The 23319-nt window shown below is 39.5% G+C and overlaps 2 protein-coding genes across 2 annotated transcripts; one reads left to right on the forward strand and one right to left on the reverse strand.

The window, feature by feature from the left end:
- The first annotated feature begins 11998 nt into the window (after positions 1–11998).
- Positions 11999–15222, forward strand: LOC137740051 (uncharacterized). Its single transcript, XM_088700134.1, has 3 exons — positions 11999–12225; positions 12789–14762; positions 14948–15222. The coding sequence occupies exon 2, from the start codon at positions 12889–12891 to the stop codon at positions 14725–14727; it is 1839 nt and encodes a 612-aa protein (XP_088556260.1). The 5' UTR covers positions 11999–12225; positions 12789–12888; the 3' UTR covers positions 14728–14762; positions 14948–15222.
- Positions 15223–15506: 284 nt separating this feature from the next.
- LOC137740657 (uncharacterized) lies at positions 15507–21285 on the reverse strand. The gene is given in 12 exon segments (XM_088700684.1): positions 15507–15961; positions 16466–16570; positions 16758–16852; positions 18371–18468; positions 19149–19240; positions 19326–19376; positions 19630–19689; positions 19779–19825; positions 20222–20260; positions 20390–20570; positions 20661–20726; positions 20825–21285. Coding segments are annotated over 12 exon segments (1302 nt in total). The 5' UTR covers positions 21155–21285; the 3' UTR covers positions 15507–15823.
- Positions 21286–23319: the final 2034 nt, after the last annotated feature.

Raw genomic sequence — 23319 nt, forward strand, 5'->3', positions numbered from 1 at the left:
ATATTGTCACAAGGTTTTCTGGAAGGTTTGTGATAATGGAGGATGAACAGAAGGTGATCTTTGTTGACAAACAGGAGGCGTTGGCCTTGAAGTCAAATAAGGTTTTCTTGTGGGCAAGGTTTACACAAAAGCCGAGGAACAAGGAGAACTTCAAACGACATATAAGGACTCTGTGGAGACCTAAAACTAATGTTCTTATCTTCGAACTGGAGAATGATAGGTTTGCTTTTGGATTTAACTTGAGGCAAAAGCGTTCCATGGTGCAAAGGAACCATTGCCAGTACTCAAATTTTCACTCACGCAAACTTATGCTTTTATGATACAAACTCTTATCTTAGTTGTGTGGTTTTAAGTTGTTTAGTCAGTTTAGTTTGTAGTTGAATCAATTCCGGTCTGATGTCTTCATTCTCTAGTGTCCGGTCCCAGAATTGCATTCTGGACAGGCGGTGGTGACGCATCTGGTTTATGCTTAAGAGAGTAGGTTTGTCTTCATGATTCATATTTAATAGACTGATATTTGCAGGATTCGTATGGATTAGTATTTAAGAGAGTAGGTTTGTCTAGAGGATTTTTATATGCTTTTGAAAATTGTTCTCAAATTTTTTTTATATGAATCATGACAGGTTTTTTAGAATCAAAATTTTGTTCAGTGATGATGACAAACATCACTCCAAAGGTACACTTTCCCTCCCTCTCTCTCCATGCGTGTTGCTTTTTTCTATCACTCATCTTCATTTTGGTCATAGGAATAATTTCGTATCCTACTCATTCAGTCTATAATCTTATAAATTTTATGTTTATTTTTTTTAGTTCAATTATTGAGATGATAAGTTGTGGCACCACAAGTTCGATCTCAGCTAGTATGCTACAGACTTGCCCTCCACCTAGACCCCATAAAAATTGCATTAGGTTTAGGCTTTGTTTTCAAGTCTTGGATAAATATGTGTTTATTCTATTTCTATTTAACCACTAATTTAAAATGCAAATTGAACCAGTAATTTACAGTTTCTATTTAGTTGTGGACAAATCAAGAAGAACGAGGACAAGGGAGACGGGAAGATCCACGGTGATCAATAAAGAGTTTTCCTTTTTGTTTTTCTGTTATGTTATGGTTAGGATCCTCTCATTCAATTTATTTATTTTTTTTGCAGGAGCAGTTTGAAGGATAAAAGCTACTTACACTCAACAGGAAATTGATGCATTAAGAATAAAGTGGGTTGAGTATGTTGATGAATTTATCCCAATAGATAAAACACTAGATTAGCTAGTTTGTGAAATTTTAAATTAAGTGAACTTATAGTTTTATTTTAGTAGGAAAGCTCTACACATTATATTGTCACATCCCAGACCGGGGCGGATCACTTCCCGGGCCCACTCTACCACCGTAGCACGATATTGTCCGCTTTGGTCCTACCATTCCCTCACGGTTTTGTTTTTGGGAACTCACGAGCAACTTCCCAGTGGGTCACCCATCATGGGATTGCTCTAGCCCTCTTCTCGCTTAACTTCGGAGTTCCTACGGAACCCGAATCTAGTGAGCTCCCAAAAGGCCTCGTGCTAGGTAGGGATGGGAATATACATTTAAGGATCACTCCCCTGAGCGATGTGGGATGTCACAATCCACCCCCCTTAGGGGCCCAATGTCCTCATCGGCACACATGCGGCCAGGGTTAGGCTCTGATACCAATTGTCACATCCCGGCCCTGGCCGGATCACTTCCCGGGCCCGCTCCACCACCGTAGCACGATATTGTCCACTTTGGGCTTACCATTCCCTCACGGTTTTATTTCTGGGAACTCACATGAGAACTTCTCGATGGGTCACCCATCGTGGGAATGCTCTCGCGTGCTACTCGCTTAACTTCGGAGTTCCTACGGAACCCGAAGCCAGTGAGCTCCCAAAAGGCCTCGTGCTAGGTAAGGATGGGAATATACATATAAGGATCATACCCCTAGGCGATGTGGGATGTCACAATCCACCCCCCTCAGGGGCCCGACGTCCTCGTCGGCACACACGCAAGTAGGGTTAGGCTCTGATACCAAATTGTCACATCTCGACCTAGGCCCCCACCACATCCCGGGCTCAACTCCACCACCGTAGCACGATATTGTCCGTTTTGGGCTTACCATTCTCTCACGGTTTTGTTTTTGGGAACTCACGAGCAACTTCCCAATGGATCACCCATCATGGGATTGCTCTAGCCCTCTTCTCGCGTAACTTCGGAGTTCCTACGGAACCCAAAGCCGGTGAGCTCCCAAAAGGCCTCATGCTAGGTAGGGATGGGAATATACATTTAAGGATCACTCCCCTGGGCGTGGGATGTCACAATATTTCCTTTTGTAATACTTTGGTGGTGGGTGAATTACAAATTTATGAAGCAATATTATTTTATTTAAGGTAAATATCTTACTTCTTGGATGAATTATGCAAGTCTTGTTGTCAAATTAAAAATACATTACATATGTCATCAAACATATTTCAGGACATGCATTGAATGGTTTATGACAAGCTTTGTGTGTCATTGCTAATATTCAATGATGTTGTAATGCTATAGACATGATGCTATACATATGTCATGATTGGTATATCATGACGGTCATTCCTCTATTTATGACACATATTCCGCGTCTCAAATTGAAATAGATGACACGCTTTTTTAATTCAATGACACATGTTAGGTGTCTCTAAAAGCTAACATGACACTGTGCGTATGTCATAATTAGTATACCATGACACTCATTTCTCTGTTTATGACACTTATTATGCGTCTTAAATGGTAATAGATAACACAAGTTCTTAATTCAATGACAAATGTTAGGCGTCCTTAAAAGTAATATATGGCACTCTTTCAAAGTCATAAAAAGTATCTTTAATGACACCCACAAAGATGACGCTAAACCCTTGCGTCATTAAACTTTTAACATGACCCATAAACTGCGTCATGTATGTAAAAATTTGTAGTTGTAATCAAAGTCTAGGTGATTATTAGAGTAAGGCCGTAAAGATAAATTGGCCTCCTCCTTCCACATCACACACAAACCACCTGAACTACCTCTACTCGGTACCAAAAACAAACAATCAAAATTCAATTGTGATTTTAATCTTTCCATATGCTCTTTCGAGCTCTTTGTTTCGCATGGAAAAGTCACCATGGGATCTTTAGTAAAGACTAGCCTTTTTAGTGCACGAATGGCTCGGAGGTTCCTAAGCCCTCGGCAATTCCAATTTATGCAACTCATTGGTCCCGCGTGGGACTGATGTGTGTCAACCTCTACCATTGTTAAACTCATTGCTGCATTATCAACAAAACGCTTCTTCGCTATCTGTGCTTCTCTTTCCAAGCCTTTATCTCGACTTGTCCTCTTACCAAGTTCTGGCAATTTATTTTTTTCTCATTTAGAGCTTCTACTTTGCTTTCTCGAGGCCACCCCAGCCTTATGCTTCTTACGTCTTCCTATTTCCCCATTACCATATCTATCTATTCTATTAAGAAAAAGAGGCCTTCTCAAACTTTTTCCCCATTTTTTCCAATTTTACCCTTACTTTTCAATACACAATATTGACATAAAGAGGGCAAAATAGTAATTTTGTATCTTTTGACAAAATGACAATCATATCCCTATTTTTCCTATTTTACCCTCACATTTGATACAAAATATTTATATAAGGAGGACAAAAAGCAATTATTATGTAATATTAAGATAAAATATGCACTTATATTAAAATTTTCCCACCATCATTTTTTCATACTCTTTTTAAAACTTTAAAAACTAATCACACTCTTTAATTAAAAACAAAAAACAAAAAACAAAATGAAATTGTTCACACACAGAAAGTGTGTGCTCCTTGGCTAGTATGAATGATGCTAAGTCAAATAGGTCTGACTGACTGGGCTTCCCCTAAATCCACCCGTCTCTGGACCTTTAACTCTCCATTTTCCATCAAACTTGGACCCAACTGCAAGGCCGTATGACTCAGATCTACAAGTTGGGGCCCATCTTGAATCCTTTACAGTTGGTGAGATATTTCTTTCATTAACGACATACCAAAAATCCTAACACCATTAATAAGGCTAGGGGATTGCGGCACTGAATGATAGGCACGAATGGAAGAGTTAATCCTCTCCAAGCATTGACCTGCATTATTAAAATATGGGGCTTCATATGGCATAATAGCCAAAAGGTTCTCCTTCAGCATCTCATCATCAACAGTCATTTCATTAAGATCCAGGAAAGATTCCTAGAATGACGACCTACACTTAATGCTAGATTATTTCCAAAAACAACGTCTGTAATCACAATCTCATCGAAAACCTGCACCTTCTCTGCGGTACCCGATTCTCCCTAGCTACCCAACTCTGGCGCCCTTGACTCAGTGGGTTCCTCAGTCTCATCATCTTCACCCACCTCAGACCCAGGTACCTTCATTAACCAACCTCCTTCTTGCCCGAGACCATAATTTATCCCAACCGGCTTCCTATAATCCTTACCCAAAACGTCATCCTGAAACCACCTACCATTAGGTTTAGCACGATCATCAGCATAAACACCCTTAAATGACACACCCCGACTGAAATCAGGGTATGCTGCCCATCATGTGAGAGTGACATAACCATGTGCACAGTGCGGAAGCTAAGAATAATAATAAAAGTACGAACAAATAAAAATCAAACTACATACAGAGTAGTTAACATACATGTGCAAGCATAAGTGTGAAAAATAATATTCAGAGCACAGAAAACCTAGTGCAGTCCAGAGGAACAAATACTAACTAAACACACCCAGAGGGGGGTCCTACACTGGTAAAAATCTGTCAGATATGCTGTGAATTCCTCATGAGCCACCAAAAGAGCAATCCAAACTAGAACCTGGAAGGGCGCAAAACAGAAAGTGTGAGTGGGCAAAAACAAGGCTTTTCAAAATCATTTCATTATCAAAAGTTCTAACCCCTTGCCATAAAACTGTATAGTTTTCCAGAAAATAGAATATACACGTATATCGAAAACATGGTTAAAATATGCCATGTCGAATGCCTCTACATAAAATGTACGTCACTCAGGTAATGTCAATCAATGCAATGTAATATTTCAGCCGGAGTCACCTAACGTGACCTGTACGGCTAAATCTAGAGCTCAAATCTCCAACTCACTAACTATACCTGCACACAAGTCGGAACCACCTAAAGTGGTCTGTATGAGAGGACTAGGTGTAAATAAATACGCTTAAGTACTACGATCACGTGAAAACTGGGCGAATAATCATGGGTCATCTACGAATCGGAACCACCTAAAGTGGTCTGTACGACAGGATTGTGCACCTAACTTGGATCCAAGATGAGCGTGTGGTGCGGGAGGTGAACATCACGTGAAGGACTGTGCCCTACTCTGGGCGGGAGCACTAACACCGGGGGTGCAGGTTATGAGCTCACTATGCATAACACATAACTACTACGTAACAACTATAAACTATACATATATGCAACTACTAATGCATAAATAAATAGGCAAACGCTATGCATGGCATTTAAAACATATAAACATTCCATTTCATTTTTTGGGAAAACCACAAGTATATAGGTATATACGGAAAACCAAAAGCCCACTTACTGGTATGTAGAAGGGTCGTAACCCCCTTGCCTCGAGTGACTGCGCTCGTCCTCGGGATAGGTCTCACCTGTATGCGAAACAACTATAAAAATGTTAATTTAAAGCACATAACCAAAACTAGGTGATAACTTCTCATACAAAGCTCAAATGGGGTGTATGAATACACCAACGTAATCTACTCAACCTCACGAACATCCCCATATTTTTAAAATAATTTTTAGACGTCACACACACCTTCACGCCCCCGACTAAGGCATGGCCAGATGCACCGGCCACGCGCGGCCACCTGCCAGGCACACTGACGGCGTCAGTTAATGCCATCAGGAATATTTCGTTAAAAGTAACAGATTTCATTAAAGTTAACCTAACGCCGTTAGGAATATTCCGTCCAAACTGACGGAATATTCCGTCATCTTCTCCGACACACCTCCGGTGTCGTCGCCGTCACCGAAAAACCGGAAAAACTTCAAACCTTTGTTTCTTACTCGTTTTTCAACCAAATTCCACGAAATTGGTACCAAAATGAAGCTTACAACAAGTAGAACAAAATCTTACCACTTTCAAGCCCTGAAATTCACGAAATCTCGCCGGTGAAACTTCACAAAATCTGGCCAAACCTACAACTCATGATCCCAACATCCAAAACCTTCCAACGAACCACCCCGAGCTTCCTAAGGACCTCACTAATTCCTACAAGCTTCAAATTCCCTGAAAAACAGCATTCCACGTATGCATGAACAGTGACCAAAATTGGGGTTTCATGGTTCGACATGAAATCGAAGGATTTCCTACCTGAAATGGGTATGGTTGAACTCGTATGAACCTCACGAACATAAAGGTATAGTTTTCCACCTCGATCTACAGCGTTTTCACAGGTTTTTGGTCTTGTCCATACGAAGAAAAAGAAGGGAGAGAGAGAGAGATAGACACGGGATAGGGAAGAAGATGAGGATGAGAGTGTGGGTATGGGTGTGTGTGTGTGGTCTAGATGCAGCCAACCAAAACCCCAAAACAACCACACCACGAAACATAACCACTAGGGGCAAAATCGTCATTTCACACTTACGGTACAAATAATCCGAGACGAGCTATCACATTAAACCTATTGCAATGTTCCTCAACGTGATCCATCATCCCACAAAGGAAACATGTAAAGGGCAACTTCTCATAACAAATGTCAACTTCCACCACTCGTCATTCTAGTTGAATAGCCACACATTGACGCAAAGGCTTAGTGACATTAATCTTCAAACGCACGCACAAAATACTACCATACTGCTCACCTTTCCAGCTTTGATCTATTAACACATACTCACCCAACAAATTTCCTAGGAATGAGCCTATCTGCCTCGTCATGTAGTAGAAAGGAAGCCCTTTGATTTGTACCCAAAACTCTTGAAACTTCAAAGGAACTGTAGCAGGGCGTGTAACATCATCTGCCACCTCTAGGACTAATAAAGTTTGCTCATTGTACTCAAATTACTAACAAAGTTTGTATCATAAAAGCATAAGTTTGCGTGAGTGAAAATTTGAGTACTGGCAATGGTTCACTTCTTCTTGGCAACAAACTTGGTGACCTTAGCATCGCTGGGATTCTTCTTCTCAACACTCTTGATAACACTAATAGCAACAGTTTGGTGCATGCCACGAACAGCAAAATGACCTAATGAGTACTCCAAAAAGGTCTCCACAACCATGGGCTTGGTAGGAAGCATCTTCACCATAACTGCATCTCTGTTCTTCAGGAACTTTGTCTCTTTCTCAATCTCCTTGCCAGACCTCCTGTCAATCTTGGTAAGGATCTCACCGAACTTCCCAACCTTGCACAATTGATAAACAACATACTTCTCAAACGTAATGGAGTTAAAAAGAAATAATCTATAACTGCTTGAGAGATTTAAGGGATAAATCTTGCGCTTTTCCTTTTAAAATATCCCGCATATTTTATTGAACAAAAAAAAAATATATATATATTCCGCACATTTTTTTTAGTTGCGTCATAATATTACTTTAATAACATTTTTAATAAAAGAATGTCATTAAAAATTTTACTAAGTGTCATGAAAGCCTTATTTTGTAGTAGTGTATGTTGGAAGAGTGGGAGAGCCTAATTATGGAGGCATACCTGCTTTTATGGTTTCCTTGCGGAGGTTGATAGACATAGGTCCTGGAATTTACTTGGGCAACTCCAAGCTAATTCTTCACTACCTTGGTGTTGCAATAGTGATTTTAATGAAGCAATTCATGCAGATGAGCAAGAAGGTGGTAACCTGCTATGTGAGCAACAAATGGAGGGGTTTCATAATTACCTCTTATGGTGTAGTTTGATTGATTTGGGCTACTTGGGTAACAAGTTCACTTGGGCTACAACAGGAGAATGAGGTATTAAAGTGAGACTCGACTAAGCTCTTGCTACGCAAAATTGGTTTAATATGTTCCCAAACTTCAAGTTCTTTCACTTAAACCCAACGACTTCAAATCATGTACCTATCTTGCTTGATGGGCTACAAGGAAGAATATGCGAGGAAGAAAATTATTTCATTATGAGGATGGATGGAATATCCGTGATGGGTGTACCGAGGCAGTGATGGAGGGGTGGCAAACTTGATGCTCAGGGTCACCTATGTTCCAAGTAACGGAAAAAATCAAAGCCATAAGAGTTCATTTTTTGAAGTGGGTGAAGAGTATTGGAAGATACTTACCTGCTGAGCTAGTAGCTACAAAGGATAAATTATATTGTCTCTTTGGGCAGCCATTTACGGAGACCACTATTGCTCAACGTAATGACTTGTATACAAAGTTACACTCACTACTTGCTCAGGTAAAAGCTTTTTGGAGTCAATAGGCCAGGGAAAATTCAATGCGGCTAGGAGACCTTAATACGAAATTCTTCCACCAAAAAAGGGATGAGACGCCAAAGGAAAAATGGGTTGCATGGGCTTTTTGATGAAAGTGGGGTATGGCATGAGAGTAAACAGGGAATGGAGAATGTCATTGTTAGCTATTTTACAAAATTATTTGACTCTGCAGGACCGGTGGTGGTGGATAATATTCTTAAGTGCGTCCAACCTAAAGTCACGGCTACAATGAATCAAGAGCTCCTATTGCCTTTTACCAATGAAGAAAACAAATTTTCTTTCTTTCAAATGCACCTTACAAAGGCCCTTGGGCCTGACGGTATGTCATCAGGGTTCTACCAAAATCATTGGGAGGTGGTGGGGCATGATGTTTGCAATGGAGGTCGGTATATTCTGTCTACTGGTCATATACTACAAAAGATCAATTTTACACATGTTATTCTTGTCCCTAAGACTAAAGATCATTCGATGAGGTCTCAGCTTAGCAACGTCATTTATAAAATATGTTCCAAAGTCTTAACGAATTGATTAAAACAAATCTTGCCGCAAATCATCTCTCCCTCGCAAAGTGAGTTTATTCCTAGTAGGTTAATATCAGACAATTGCTTGGTGGCTGCAGAGATTGCACACTTTATGGATAAGAAAATGTGTGGTTGGAATGGTGTGATGGCTTTGAAACTAGATATTGGTAAAGCGTATGATCGGATAGAGTGGGGTTTCTTGGAGCAAATGATGCGAAAATTAGGATTCGCGGAACAATGGCTTCAACTTATTATGATGTGCGTTTCCACGGTTTCTTACTCATTTAAGCTTAATGGGGAACCAGTTGGTTATATTCATCCAAAGCGTGGCATCCGCCAAGGAGATCCATTGTCACCATTCTTGTTTGTTATTTGTGCAGAGGGGCTTTCCGCTTTATTTGATGCACGGGAACAACAAAGAAAATATGCAGTGTGTCTATTTGTGTGGGTGCACCAAGTATTCACCATTTATTGTTTTTCGACGATAGCTTCATCCTCACAAAGAGTGTGTGCAAGTAAAATTATTGTTGAAAAGCTATAAAGAAGCATCGGACCAAGCCATTAATTTTTCTAAGAGTTGCGTTGCTTTTAGTGGGAATGTAAATGAATACGAAGGCCAACTACTAGCAGATTGCTTAGGAGTGGCACGAGTTGAATACCATGATCCATATTTGGTCTTCCGGTGTCTGTAAGTAAGTCGAAGAAAGCTACGCTTGCGTATTTGAAAGATAAACTATGGAAAACGCTATATGGGTGGCGAGGAAATTTGCTGAGCAGTGTTGGCAATGAAATTTTGATAAAAACGGTGGCCCAAGTGGTACCAATCTACACAATGCACATATTTCTTCCGCCCAAAACCCTTTATGAAGAGTTAAATAGAATTGTTGCCTAGTTTTGGTGGGGCATGAAGCAGGAAAGCTGAAAATACATTGGGTGAGTTGGAGGAAAATGTGTAAACCCAGAGGTGAAGGAAGGTTGGGGCTTAAAGATTTATATGGTTTTAACTTGGCGTTACTTGCCAAGCAGGGGTGGAGGTTCATACAAAATCCCTCCTCACTTGCGGCCAGGTTATGAAAGCATGATACTTCCATTCTACTGACTTCTTACAAGCACCGGTGAAGAAAAATGCATCTTACATTTGGAGAAGCATTGCTGAAGCTCGACTAATCATTCGTAAAGGGTCTAGATGGGCTCAAGGTCATAATATGGGGTGATAGCTGGATACCGAGAGAAAACTTTGTTAAGGTTTTAAGCCCCATTCTGCAAGAGTGGAGTCATGATTTAACAGTATAGAGTTTGATGGCAGACTTAGAGAGGCCTACTTGGAATGAGGGGTTAATTCAGAATTTTTTCTTGGAGAAAGAAGTCGAATCAATTTTAAGCATCCCATTGAGCCTATTCCTACCACCTGATTCCTTGATATGGATTGCAGAAAAGAATAGAGTGTTTACGACCAAAAGTGCCTATCATGTGGTGAGATCATGTAGCGAAGTGTGTGGTGATGTGCCTGGTGGTTCTCACTTGAATGCTGATATTAAGTTTTTATGAAAAGCTCTTTGGAGAGCCAAAGTGCCTGGCAAAGTTAAGATTGGCGTTTGGAGGTGTTGCTGGAATGCCATACCAACACAAGTGAATTTGATGCAGCGTAGGGTCTTAAGACTCTTAACGGAGGTAAAATGTTTGTTTTGTGACAGAGAACAAGAGACAGTAGAACATGCCTTGCTAGATTGTCCTTGCTCGTGATCCATATGGTTATCATATATGCTGGGACTTAGAACAGGCCATGACAAACATGGTGGACTAAGAGAATGGCTGTCGAGGTTGGCGTCTTCTTTAGCAAATGATAGGTTCGACTTGGTGTTGGTTTTTCTGTAGAGCATATGGAAGGATAGAAATGCATATTTAAAGAGGGGTCTGGCAATGAATTTAATTGATATTCAATGCAAAGTCCAAGCTTGGCTTTATGAGATTAAGAAATGGCATAGGAAACATAGCTGCAAAAAAGTCAGTACACCCCAAAAGTGGAGGAAACCTGTAGCGGGAAGGATGAAGGTCAACTTTGATGGGGCATGGGACAAGAGGCATGATCAGGGTGGTATTGGAGTGGTAGTCCGTGAAGTGAATAGAAACTTTGTGGTTGCAATGGCGCGGCACATTGAAGGAATCAAATCCCCAACACTGGCAGAGTGTATGGCTGCTCGAGAGGCTGCAGCCTTTACGCAACGGTGGGTTGGGGTACGGGTGGAATTAGAAGGGGATGCTCTACTAATGGTTGTAGCACTTCAATGGGATTCAGCAGCAAACATGGGTCAGTTTGGTCAAGTCCTTGATGATACCCATCAACTAATGGATAATATTCCTCAGGGGAGGGTTTCATTTTGCACTTAGGAGGCCAATAATGTTGCACATCGCTTGGCAAGGTATAGCTTGATTGTAACCAATTGTTTAATGATTCTCTATTTGATGATAGTAATTCCATTTTGTAATTTGGTATGGGACGTTTCTTGTCCCTTTGATCGGGTTGAATCGCTGGCAAGGTTTTTATCGAGACCCTTAACATGCACTCCAATCTTAGCATTGTATGTATTCCCTTATTATTAATGAATATCATACTTCTTCTAAAAAAAAAAAGGTTGTGAAATACGAGGTCTAACAGTAACAGGTGTGAGATGAGATTTCTATTAAAGGCATTATATCCATGTCTAGCGATATTTTTTATCGATTGAAGTAAGATGAAAACTGAACCTGATAAGTCGGGAAGGAAAATCTACCGTTGGTTTAGGCATCAAATGTCATTGACATTGACCAAGAAAAGAAAAAACAAATAGGAAATTATTATACACCCCTATGTCAACATATTTTCTTTTTTAATTCCCCAAACACCCCTATGCCTATAGAGGGCAAACACAGCAGATATTTCAAAGTTGCGGTCCAATATAAAATTTCGCTTAATTTCAGGGGGCAAAGTGCAACTAATGCTAATTAAAAGCAACATCTTGACATTCAAGTCAACTAGCATTCCTTGTTGGTATAGCCATCCAATTGTGCTTTCAGCAATGCAGAAAAGAAATAAATTCCTTGCTGGTGCTTTCAGCAATTCAACTGGGTTTCACACGGCGGAACCTGCGGCGGTGTTCCGAGAGGGAGGGGCGCTCCATGACGGGAGGAAAATGGCAGCTGAGTTTGCAGATCAAGCAGCAAAAGAGGAACTTGAAGCGGAGTTTTTACTTGGGCTCTGCTGGTAAGTGAAGAATCAGCTTTTTCAGAATTTGGTTGGTTTGGTATGCAGTTAATTTCTTTTTGTTCTTTGAGCATTGAATTATTTAATTTCTTCTTCTAAGCATTCAATGATCTAAATTTGCATTAAGAAATTAAATAAAATGAAAGATAAAATGGAGCAACAAAACTACCACTTGCTCTGTGTACGTGGATTGGTACATCCCATCCTGTTTTGTTGTTCTTGATTCATTAGACAAGCGGAATTCGAGGAGCTAAAGCGGATTTTAGATCCCGGTGGAGATAAATGGGATTCCCCCACTTGAAGATGTAAAAAATGTGTAAATCTACGCAATGTTTTAGCAACTCGGCACCGGAGATGCTGTTTTTATTATGTACCCGCTCTTTATTACCGTCACCATCAGAATTTAGAGCATGAGCGATGACTAAGAGTGTTAAAACTGGTGGTAGCGCCCCATTTAACACCCCAGCACCATATGGACTCTTATCGTTTGGTAATAGGTTATTTTGTATAATTCGGTTTTGTAATTACAACCAAGGGAGCTGATAATTTTGGTTTATTGGCAGAAAAGTGATGATCTAGGGGAAAACATTGGTTGTATCTGTCAGTTCCACGCCTTCATCTGCAGCTGCTACACCTTTCAGACAATTACAATAGTCAACCTCAATGGATTCGAAGAAATTCATGCCCAAGTTGCTCGATCTTTTGAAAAGAGCCAAGGCTGGGTTCAAAGATCCTGTGGTAGTTGGAGACTTTGAATATATTGAGAAGAAGCTTCACCACATGGAAGAAATAGATTTGCTACCCAAAGTGAAGCTCCTTGATCAAACTCTGTCGAAGCAGTTTACCGACATAGAACGACAACTTGGAAAGATTATCTTGGGAGCTGAAACCACTTACAGCAAAAAAGAGGAAATGTACAAGGCCCTAGGTCTCATGAAACGAAATGTCGATCAGATAATTGAAGACTCAATCCCTTTAGAGGAGAAAATGCCTACACATGCACCCATCCAAGAGTCACAGGTGCATTGGTCTACAGTCGATCAGTCAGGACTAGATCAGAAGATGTCACAAGAGTGGTCACAACTGGGCCTGGAGGATAGAATTTATGAGACTCCTGCCATGGCTAATATAAGGAGGACTTATGAAGATCTTGAAAGCATGGATTTGAAGTTGTGCTTCCTCTCTTTCTCAATCTTCCCGGATGGTTCCGTGATGAAGAAGAGGCCTCTGATTTACTGGTGGATTGGCGAGGGCTTCATCACGTCCACCCAACAGAAGACAGCAGAAGAGGTAGGAGAAGATATATTTGAAAAACTTATGAGAAAGGGCTTGATTAATCAAACTGGCTCAAATGCATCCTCCTGTCCGTTTGTAAAAAGTTGTGTATTGAACCCTTGGATCCATCGTATGTTGATCTCCTTGGCAAGCGAAGCTAGGCTGTTTCACTTTGATTCAGGATGGCAAAGAATGCCATCTTATGATACCTTAACCTGTAGGCGTGCATGCTTAGTTTTTAATAATCAAATTCGTCAGGGTGATGATGGCCCAAAGGTGGACGATCTGTTGACTGTATTCAATGTCAATGTGCAATATCTTGGTTTGAAAAAAGAATGGCTCAATAAGTTGAAGAAGGTTGGGGTTCTTCAGCTTGGGCGCTGGCAGGACTCAGCTACTCATCATATTGAGGTGGATGATGAAGACTTTGTGAACCAAGAAGATGTGGGATTTCTAAAAGGTTTGGGGACTCAGAATAAGCACTTGAAGTATCTTAGCCTCAGAGGAATATCAAGAATTACCCAACTCCCTTCTTCTATCCTTAATCTTATAAGCCTTGAGATTCTGGATCTTCGAGCATGTCACAACTTAGAGACGATGCCTTCAGATATCTCCGCATTAAGGAAGCTCACCCATTTGGATATGTCGGAGTGCTACTTGCTTGAACGCATGCCAAAAGGGCTTGACAAACTCTCTTCGCTCCAAGTTCTGAAAGGTTTTCTCCTAGGGCCTTTGAAAAATACTCCCTGTAAACTTGGTGATCTTGCCAAGTTGAAGAATTTAAAGCGGCTCAGTATACACATGGGGAATGAGTCTGAAGTTCAAAAGGGGGAACTCAACAAGTTGAAGGACATTTCATCTCTTTGCCGCCTTAAAATATCTTGGGGTTTGGTTTCTATCGAGTTAAAAGGCCAAATTGCCAATGAATTCTCATTTCCGCCGAATTTGGAAAAATTGGACCTCCAAGGTATCCCCCTAGCACACGTACCAAAATGGCTGAACCCGAGACAACTGGGAAATTTAAAGAAGCTGTACATAAGGGGTGGAGAACTTTCCAGCTTAGATCATTGGGAGACCGGTGCTACGTGGAAGGTAGAAATCTTGCGTCTCAAGTACTTGACGAAATGGGACATAGATTGGCCAAAGTTGAAGGGGTCTTTTCCTCGTCTGCAGCACTGGGATTTGGAGAAGTTCCACTGTCACGAGATTAAAAAGGACGTAAGATGAAGAAATCGGTTTGGAGTGAAGCTGAAGGCTAGGAAGTAAGTAATTTAACGATACGATCCAGTTTGTCAAATCTATTTTCTACTCTTGAGTAGTTGATTGTTGTTCTTCTTTCTCAGCAACTTTGTTGTGTAGAAACTGATTAAGCGTATATTTTGTTATTAGTAATGTTTAACAATTTACTGTATATTAATCTTGTCAAGTTCATAAACAATGTCTTTAGGCTAAGTTTGGGCGAAGGATTTCCAAGTCCCCGAGGGATTGATGCCAAGTTAGCAAGGGGTGGAGCACAAAATCTTAGATAACAGAAGTTGGTGGTGTTAGCGTCGTCGTCGTGAAACCGCGAAAATGAGAGGCCTTGGTGGTGTTGTTACTCTTTAAATTCTTAATCTAGCTTTGTACGTCTTAATCGTTCATATATGTAATCTTAACGCTCATAATTAGTCATGAAACTCTGACTAGTGCAGATCATGCATGTTGGGTAAAGTTTCCATGAAAGCTGTTTTTGAGCAATTATTTGGTAATAGACCATAAAGGGTTTTTCCAAACGATTGTCTTACCTAACTACTTAAAAAGTATCACAAAAACTAGGATTGACCAGCCACCGAAAACAAATTAGTAGACTTACACTTATCTAAATTCCACTAAATTTTATATGCGGGCACCAGACGCAAAGGTACACTCACGCAAATTTTCGATATTTTTGGAGTTAATTTCTATTTTAATTAAATCCAACAAAAACAAGACAGGGACAATGTAAATAGCTCGAAAATACAAAGAACTAAGGAAAGACAAAGTGAATTTGAACAGTTCAAATATACTGCGGATCATCTACAAGAACCTTGAAAACAGTTATATGGAAAGAGAAGTATGAACATGGTTACGAAAGCTAGAACCACCCGCCGAAATCAATTTTCGGGTTAATAAAGTGGAAACTAGCATTTATTATCATATAAAACCCTCGATTGATTCTCTCTATCGTGACTCGTTCACTGTTTCCGTCGACACCACATGTACATCATAATGTTCAATCATCCCTTGTTCAATCTTTTAATAGAGGACAAAAGAGGGGAATGAAAGCACCGAGCCTCGTTTGAAATCACAGTAAACAGCCTTTAAAAACCTTTTCCAACTCTTGTGCATCCATGTTCTTCCCTATGAAAACTATCTTGTTTGTTCTTGGCTCGTTGGGGCCCCACAGCCGATCGGGTGAGCCTTGGAATATATCATGGACTCCCTGTTACCAAATGGAAAAACATTATTAAGAAAATATACAGAAACGAAGATAAACATCGACTAAATTTGTTCAGAACTGCATATCTAACTTCTTTATCAGAATCATCATCAAGTAAGAACTTTGGCATGCACGAAGAGTATCATGAGTAAACAATAATGCCATGATTCAACAAATGCGTTAAAAAAAAGACGTCAACATTAGCAGCTTCTCTTCCCCAACTTAAATTGAACCCTTCCACGACAAACTCCCACTCCCATTTAACTTGGTAATTTATTTACAAGTGACAATTGACCATTACTAATAAAGCATTCAGGTTAAAGTATCACATAAGACAAAAACAACCTTACCGGAGACCAAGGTTCAGAAATTCAGACTTTAAATTGTCCTCACAGGCAATGCTCGGGATAAAGAAAAGGCGATGCTTATTCCGATGAGATTCTCATACCAATTATCTCAATTTCAAATATACAAGTGAATGATTATAACACTCCATGGACTACTCACCTGGAAGACAAATCTCTCATTCATTCCTTGAACAGATAGTAGACCTTTCATACGATATATGTCCTCGCTTCGTTCCAACAACAGCATACCAAGCCATATGTTAGCCTGAATTAAATTAAGACGAAATCAGTAGTCTTTGCCAGGTTTTCTTTCATACAGTCCAGACAAAGACACTAAATGCAACTGGCCATCAAATGTGTACTTGTGTCATTCAAAGGCAATTAGGTAAACTAAAAGACAAAGGAGGCAATTATCATATATATTGCAAAATAAGACGAAACAAAGATCCAACCCTTTCAAGATCTAAGCTCCCTTCACAAACCATGCTGACAGAAGAAACACCAGGATCATGAACATGATCATGGGCGTGGTGATCATCATCATGATCTGCATATCCATGTCAAACGTGGGGATATTATTCCATAAATCCATATAAAAAGTAGTAGTACTGTCAAATTACAATTTTAGTGTAAGATCAGAACTCATAAAGCAAAACAAAATATTATCCAACTGGAAACCAAAACTAAAGCAACAATATGAGTAACCATGTCAAATAGCAAATAAAATAAACTAATTATCTATTTGAACCAAGAAATGCAAAATGCATGAGAGAAAATATAGGATAAGTAGAGTAGGAGGGAAAAGGGTGAGCTGCTGAGCAGTTAAGGCAGTACAGTAAAATCTATCCTTAACACTTCAGTACTTGCCACCTTTCTTACAGGAATAAAACAGGGGGAAAATGGTAAATAAATTGACAGGGAGAAAGAGAAAACTTAAGATATCTAAATGGGCAAAGTAGACAGAAAAGTTGTGCTATTTGGACAGGAACTCAGCTATGTTTAGTTCCTTAAACCTTTCTTAGTGCCACTTCCACAAGGACTGAAAACGCAGCACTCACAGATTTAGGGATGCCGGTGCAATTTGGAGGCACTTATGTCATTTTGCTCTTTGCAATTAAAATTTCTACCCAAGGCAGAAAAAGAGACACTTAATAATCACTTCTTAAGAACTCCCAAGTTAGTCATGCTTCTTGCCCCCAAGAAGCATACTACCACACTTCTTGCCCCCAAGTAGGATTTACATTACACTGAAAACCCCATCGAAAGAAATGCATTTGAAAATAACGAAAGAGAAAGATGAAACCAAAGAATACTGAAGCCTCAAAGACTTGATTAAGCTGAACTCAAAGTAAATGAGACTGGAGAAGATATTATTTTATGCCAGTCTTCTTTTGTCCTTTTAAGTGTAGAAGATATCATTATGATCTTAAGTTCTAACAAAGAAAGAAATAGTTTATTGTCGATATCGTGTGTAAAGTTAAAACAAATTCCTCATTACAGGAAGCTGAGCAACCTCTGAGCTTTGCCTAATTCTATGGTACCCATTGTTAAGCATCCATGTATCATACCCCATAGATGTATAACTGGACCCACTGAATGCCCTCCCATTTGCGCCCATATGTTCTCAAAAATACTTGTTAGTAGCAAGAAGATCTATATATCTGCAGTAAGCATACATAGAGATGTAATGTAAAGGTTTCAGCAAAGCAGAGGACTAGGTTCCGAAGTGATGCCATAACTTAAACCTGCAGCTGAGCTTCAAAGCTAAAACATTAACTTACCACCCCGCCAATAATTTTCAAGCATACGCTGCATAACTAATAGTAATTGTTCTCAAACTCCAAGAACACCAAAATTCCAGAAATGCATTTATGTGTGTGCAACAAACAGATTGTGAGGACTACTTAGCTTTTATTTGACAACAGACGAACAAGAGTACCCACAAAGCCATCATCAGCATGTTCAATGTGTACAAAAAATAAGATATATTAGTCAGTGAAAACCTTGTAATTAGTTATTAGAAAAAAATATTTAACAAGGCACCATCAAGATAAAAAAGATGTACCATGGTTATGATCATGTTTCTCATCATGATCGTGGTGGTGATCATGGCGATGCTCATGATCTTCCTTTTCACCTTCATCATCAATAGCACTCTCTATCCTGGCTAGATTATAGCAAAGATTAGGATATATAACACTCCAAACACAAGATTTGGTGTGAAATTATGAAGCATTGAAGCATGTTCTGGAGCATTATACATCAATTTCAAACAGTGTAATGTCAAGGAACAAATAAAATTAACATATGGGAGAGTAAGGGCTTCCAAAATAAAGTATAACATTTATTAATCAGTAACAATGGGTAGACAAAGCATGTTCAAAAGCAGTATACAAAGGGAGATTAGAAGAAACGCAAACCAGAAAAATATAAAGAAAAGGAAATAAAAATTCCATCAGCTATCCAAGGCACATATGAGTGAAATTGTAGACAAAATATGAGTAGTCTGCTTACATCTGCTACTTCTACAAATAGAATCATTAGTCCCCTCAATGTTCCTACTTTTAAAAAGAACATTTACACAAGCGCAAAGATACAAAAATTCAATTGATATTGTTAGTTTAATGCCCAAAGATAAAGGCATAATTTGCAGGGAACTTCTATTAAAAAATTATACTGTCTTTCTTTTCACATTCAAATTGTGCAGAACAGTTAGAACCATTACGCATCATCTTGGAGAACCTAGTTTAAAGAAATTGCAGTAATGTCCACTAAGCAGAAAAATTACAGGACAGAATTGTCTGAACCCCACCAACAATAATGAAATAGGTGTGATAGATTACCTCTCTAAATCAAATCCACCAATTCCAAGAACATAATCCAGGTTAACTTTTCCAAACTCTGTCCACTTCAGTTGAGCCATGCGATTGATTGTCTATTTCCAAGACAATACATTCGGTTCAATAAAATAGTCATTATTAATAAACATGATGAAAGGAAAGAAAAAATAGGTTACAAACCTTAATTCGTTGCACCAAAGAAGCAATTTATGGCTCGCCAACAAGATCAGTCTAGGACAAAATTGGACAACTAGTCAGTCATTCTAGCAAAAATTGTAAAAATCATAAATAAATTCTTCAAGTGAGCGAATATTTTTGGGTAAATTACATAATACTTCCTCAGGTTTGAGGTCTATTACAACCCCATACAACATCTTTAAAACATTTCACTTTCATACCTCACATACTATTTTATTTCAAAATAATACCTCCGTTAGATTTTCCATTCATTGGCCTCTAAATCAAATCCACCAATACCAATAACATAATCCAGGTTAACTTTTCCAAACTCTGTCTGCTTCAGTTGAGCCATGCAATTGATTTTCTATTTCCACAACAATACATTCAGTTCAATAAAATAGTCACTATTAACAAACATGATGAAAGGAAAGGAAAAACAGGTTACAAAACTTAATTTGCTGCACCAAAGAAGCAATTTCTGGCTTGCCAACAAGATCGGTCTTGGACAAAAATGGACAACTAGTCAGGCATTATAGCAAAAACTGTAAAAATCATAAATAAATTCTTCAAGTGAGCAAATATTTTTTTTCCAAATAATGATGCCCCAAAGGAAAGGGACGAAGGAGAAAGAAAAAAGTAACCACAACATAAGAAACCATAGAAAACCTTCATAACCAAATATTAGGGCCACACTATTTTGAGTTTTCAAGAATCACCATCATTCAATTTGAATGTAGTACAGTGTAAATCAGACCAACAAACAGATCATAGTTAAATCAGTGCCTCATTGACAACTCCTTTTGGCTTAATTTCATCCAAATGAAAAACAGCATGCTTAGCATCAACTAATGTTACAACACTGTCCAACTTGACATCATTAAAAACCTGATCCTCACCATAAAATGTTTGAATGATCGGTGCTGGATTTGCCAATCCTACAAATAAGAAGAAAACAAAATCACATGATGTTCAATATCTACAAGAAGGGCCAAACAAATTCCGAAAATTAAATATTTCATGCACCCTAATCCTTGCAAACAACACGTTACAGAAAAACTTCGTACCCATAGTCTCTATGACAATATGATCGAACTTCCCCTTCTTCTTATTGACCAAGTCCGCAATCATCCGCACAAGATCACCCCTCACAGTGCAGCAAAGGTAACCATTATTCAACATAACAATATATTCGGCCCCAGTGGTTTTTGCGGCAACCAAAGAACCATCAATGTCTATCTCCCCAAACTGCAAGATACACACAATCTCACACCTCAACATACACAACAAAAAAGGGCAACAATAACAACAATAAGCTGCAAAATCCGAGCCTCATACCTCGTTCTCAATCACCGCAATTCGCTTCCCGTGCTCCGCAGTCAATATATGGTTAAGCAATGTCGTCTGCAATTCCATTTCACAAGTGCATTTCAGTAAACAATGAAGATTAATGCGGCATTCAAACAATGAAACTGCCATAAATTACCAAAAGAACATCGAACCTCTCCGGAGCCCAGGAATCCGGTGATTATGGTGGCGGGGATACGATTATCAGGCTCAATCTTGGTCAAAACGTCGGAGCTCTCGCTTTGCGACGTCGTTGCACTGCTCGCCGCCGCAGTGAACCTTCTGTAGCCTCGGTTGGGTTTGGCGAGAAGAGCTCGGCGAAACGACGACGTCGAGTAGCGTAGGGTTTGGGAACGTGGGAAAGTCCTCGGTCTCCACGTCAGGGGGAATAGGGCCGCTGCGGCTCCGACCCAGGGGAGTCGGGTCGAGCGGCGAGAAGTTAGGCCGATAAGGGTCGTGGCAAGGTCCGCCGAGATGGAAGCCATGGGAGCGAAACGGCGTCGCTCTGGTAGTGGGGTTCAGAGAGAACAGAGGAGGTGAGGGGTTTAAGTGAGGCTTGAAGAGTGAAGAGGCGACAGACACTGGTACGGCCAAAATGGTAGTTCTTTTGTTGCCCTTTGGCCGGTTTTTTATTTTATTTTATAACAAACAATATTATTTATACTAGTGTAAAAATATCGATGTATTAAAAAAAATATATATTATTACAGTCAGAAAGAGGCTGGGCCTAGCCTCACAATTGGTTAGTAATAATATAGTTCAAATTCACCTTTACCGAAAATCGAACCTAAAACATGTCACTTATTAAGAAAAATATCATTTGACTTTAATAATAAGTGGTTGCTTTGGACAATTTATGTTTTTTTATTTTTTTATTTTTGAGAAAATTTGATATAAGTCCAATTTTTGAGCCACTTTTTGAGGAGTACAAGGGCAAGGCAAAGGGAAGGGCATTAGTGCCGACTTATTTGAGGTATCTAGTCTTTAAATTGGTGCCAACATTTTATAATCATGGTAGGTACTGAGAATGCCTTTGTTTTGCAGGAACATTTTTGCTCATCATCATAATTATAGTGTATGTTTATCATGCATTTAAATCTTTTATCATGTGTCATTTCATCTAACTTTAGTTAACTTTTACATTAAATGTTATTTTTTCAATTATGAAAAAATATTAACCGAAGTTAATTTAAAAGGACACGTGGCAGATGATTAGGTGCTTGGGTGGATATTGATTCTGCAAAGCAACGGGACACTTGAAATTTTAATTATAATGGTTACTGTCATTGTTATCTTTGCTTGTCACATTCTTGTATGGGAAAGCAGGGTTGACAGGATTGATCTCTGAAGAACTTGAAATTTCGCGTACCAGATTATTGTATCACAAATTCTGGACTTGAGCATTTGGAAACGCTGAAGAATTTGAAATCTCTGACATTGGAGTCCTGCAAGGTAACAGCAAACGAAACAAGGAAGCTCCAGTCAACTGACCTTCCAAACCTGGTTAACTCCCGGCCTGAATAGTTCTGGAGGCAATCGTAGTCCGTTACATTAAGCTTCTGGCAGCATGGACAGACAACTGTGTATATGAAAACACTGTGGAAGGAAAACATCTGGTAAATTGTGTATATGGTCGGACCGCGGACTTGGGTTTCCAAATGTTTCCAGAACTGTAGGTTTAGTAGTTTGCTCCGTGCTTCATGTGAAGCTTTCTTCCGACATCGAATTGTCATGGAAGAAAATGTGGGATAAGCTTCCCACGCGCAGTGCTTCCTTGTACAGTATCTACAAAAATGGCATCCCCTTAAGTAGTTAGGAGATTTTTGTTGATAGTTTCAGTTTTGTCTCTTAATATGTCCAGGACTGTCACCTTTGTACTGAAAACTTCTCGATGGTTTCACCGTGATACTACTGTAAAACCGCTTTTGTCTTTGTTTCTTTGTAAAATGCTAAAGGAGCAGATCGTGAAGTCACCCAAAGACGATGCTAATTTGGAATAGTTAGACTAAATTGCGGTTACAAAATGTGAATTTGGTCGAATTGAGGCTTACATTTGTTGTATACATCCCTTGAATTGTAACCATGATTCTGTTTTCGCTGAAACGATATTGATAAGATGACTGATGAAAATGTACAGCGAGTACCGGAAGCCAAACTGGATAGGTGATGATGGAAGTGCACATAAAATCATCGAATTACATTCCTCGTCTTACTCTCGTCGTGCAAAAGTGGGTAGAAAGAACCAAAATCCTCGGTATTCAGCCATCGTACTACTTGCGTAGCCTATTCTTAAACTCATTGGGGGATTCCCCGCTACAGTTCTCATTGTTTCAAGTCACGTTTCAAGGACGGCCCTCGGTATTCGCTAGTCGGGGCTTTCTTGCGATCCAAGTACTTTCCTTGGCTAACTCCAATCTTTTGAAGGTCAACTTTGGTGGTGCTGTGGTTTATTTTGGTGGAGTTTGTTTTGGGGATGTAGTCGGATGGCGTACTGGGAAGTAGAGACTACAGCTTCGCTTGATCTTCTCGGCCGATATACACCAGTTTCATTACTCTCTAATCGTTTTGGTTTCGAATCAAAACCGAACCATAAACAGAATAATAGGGTGAGTTTGGCACATGAGGCAATCAAAATGTTGGCGTCGTAAGG

This window comes from Pyrus communis, chromosome 9, assembly GCF_041283825.1.
Source record: "Pyrus communis isolate YQ-2024b chromosome 9, ASM4128382v1, whole genome shotgun sequence".
NCBI lineage: Eukaryota > Viridiplantae > Streptophyta > Magnoliopsida > Rosales > Rosaceae > Pyrus > Pyrus communis.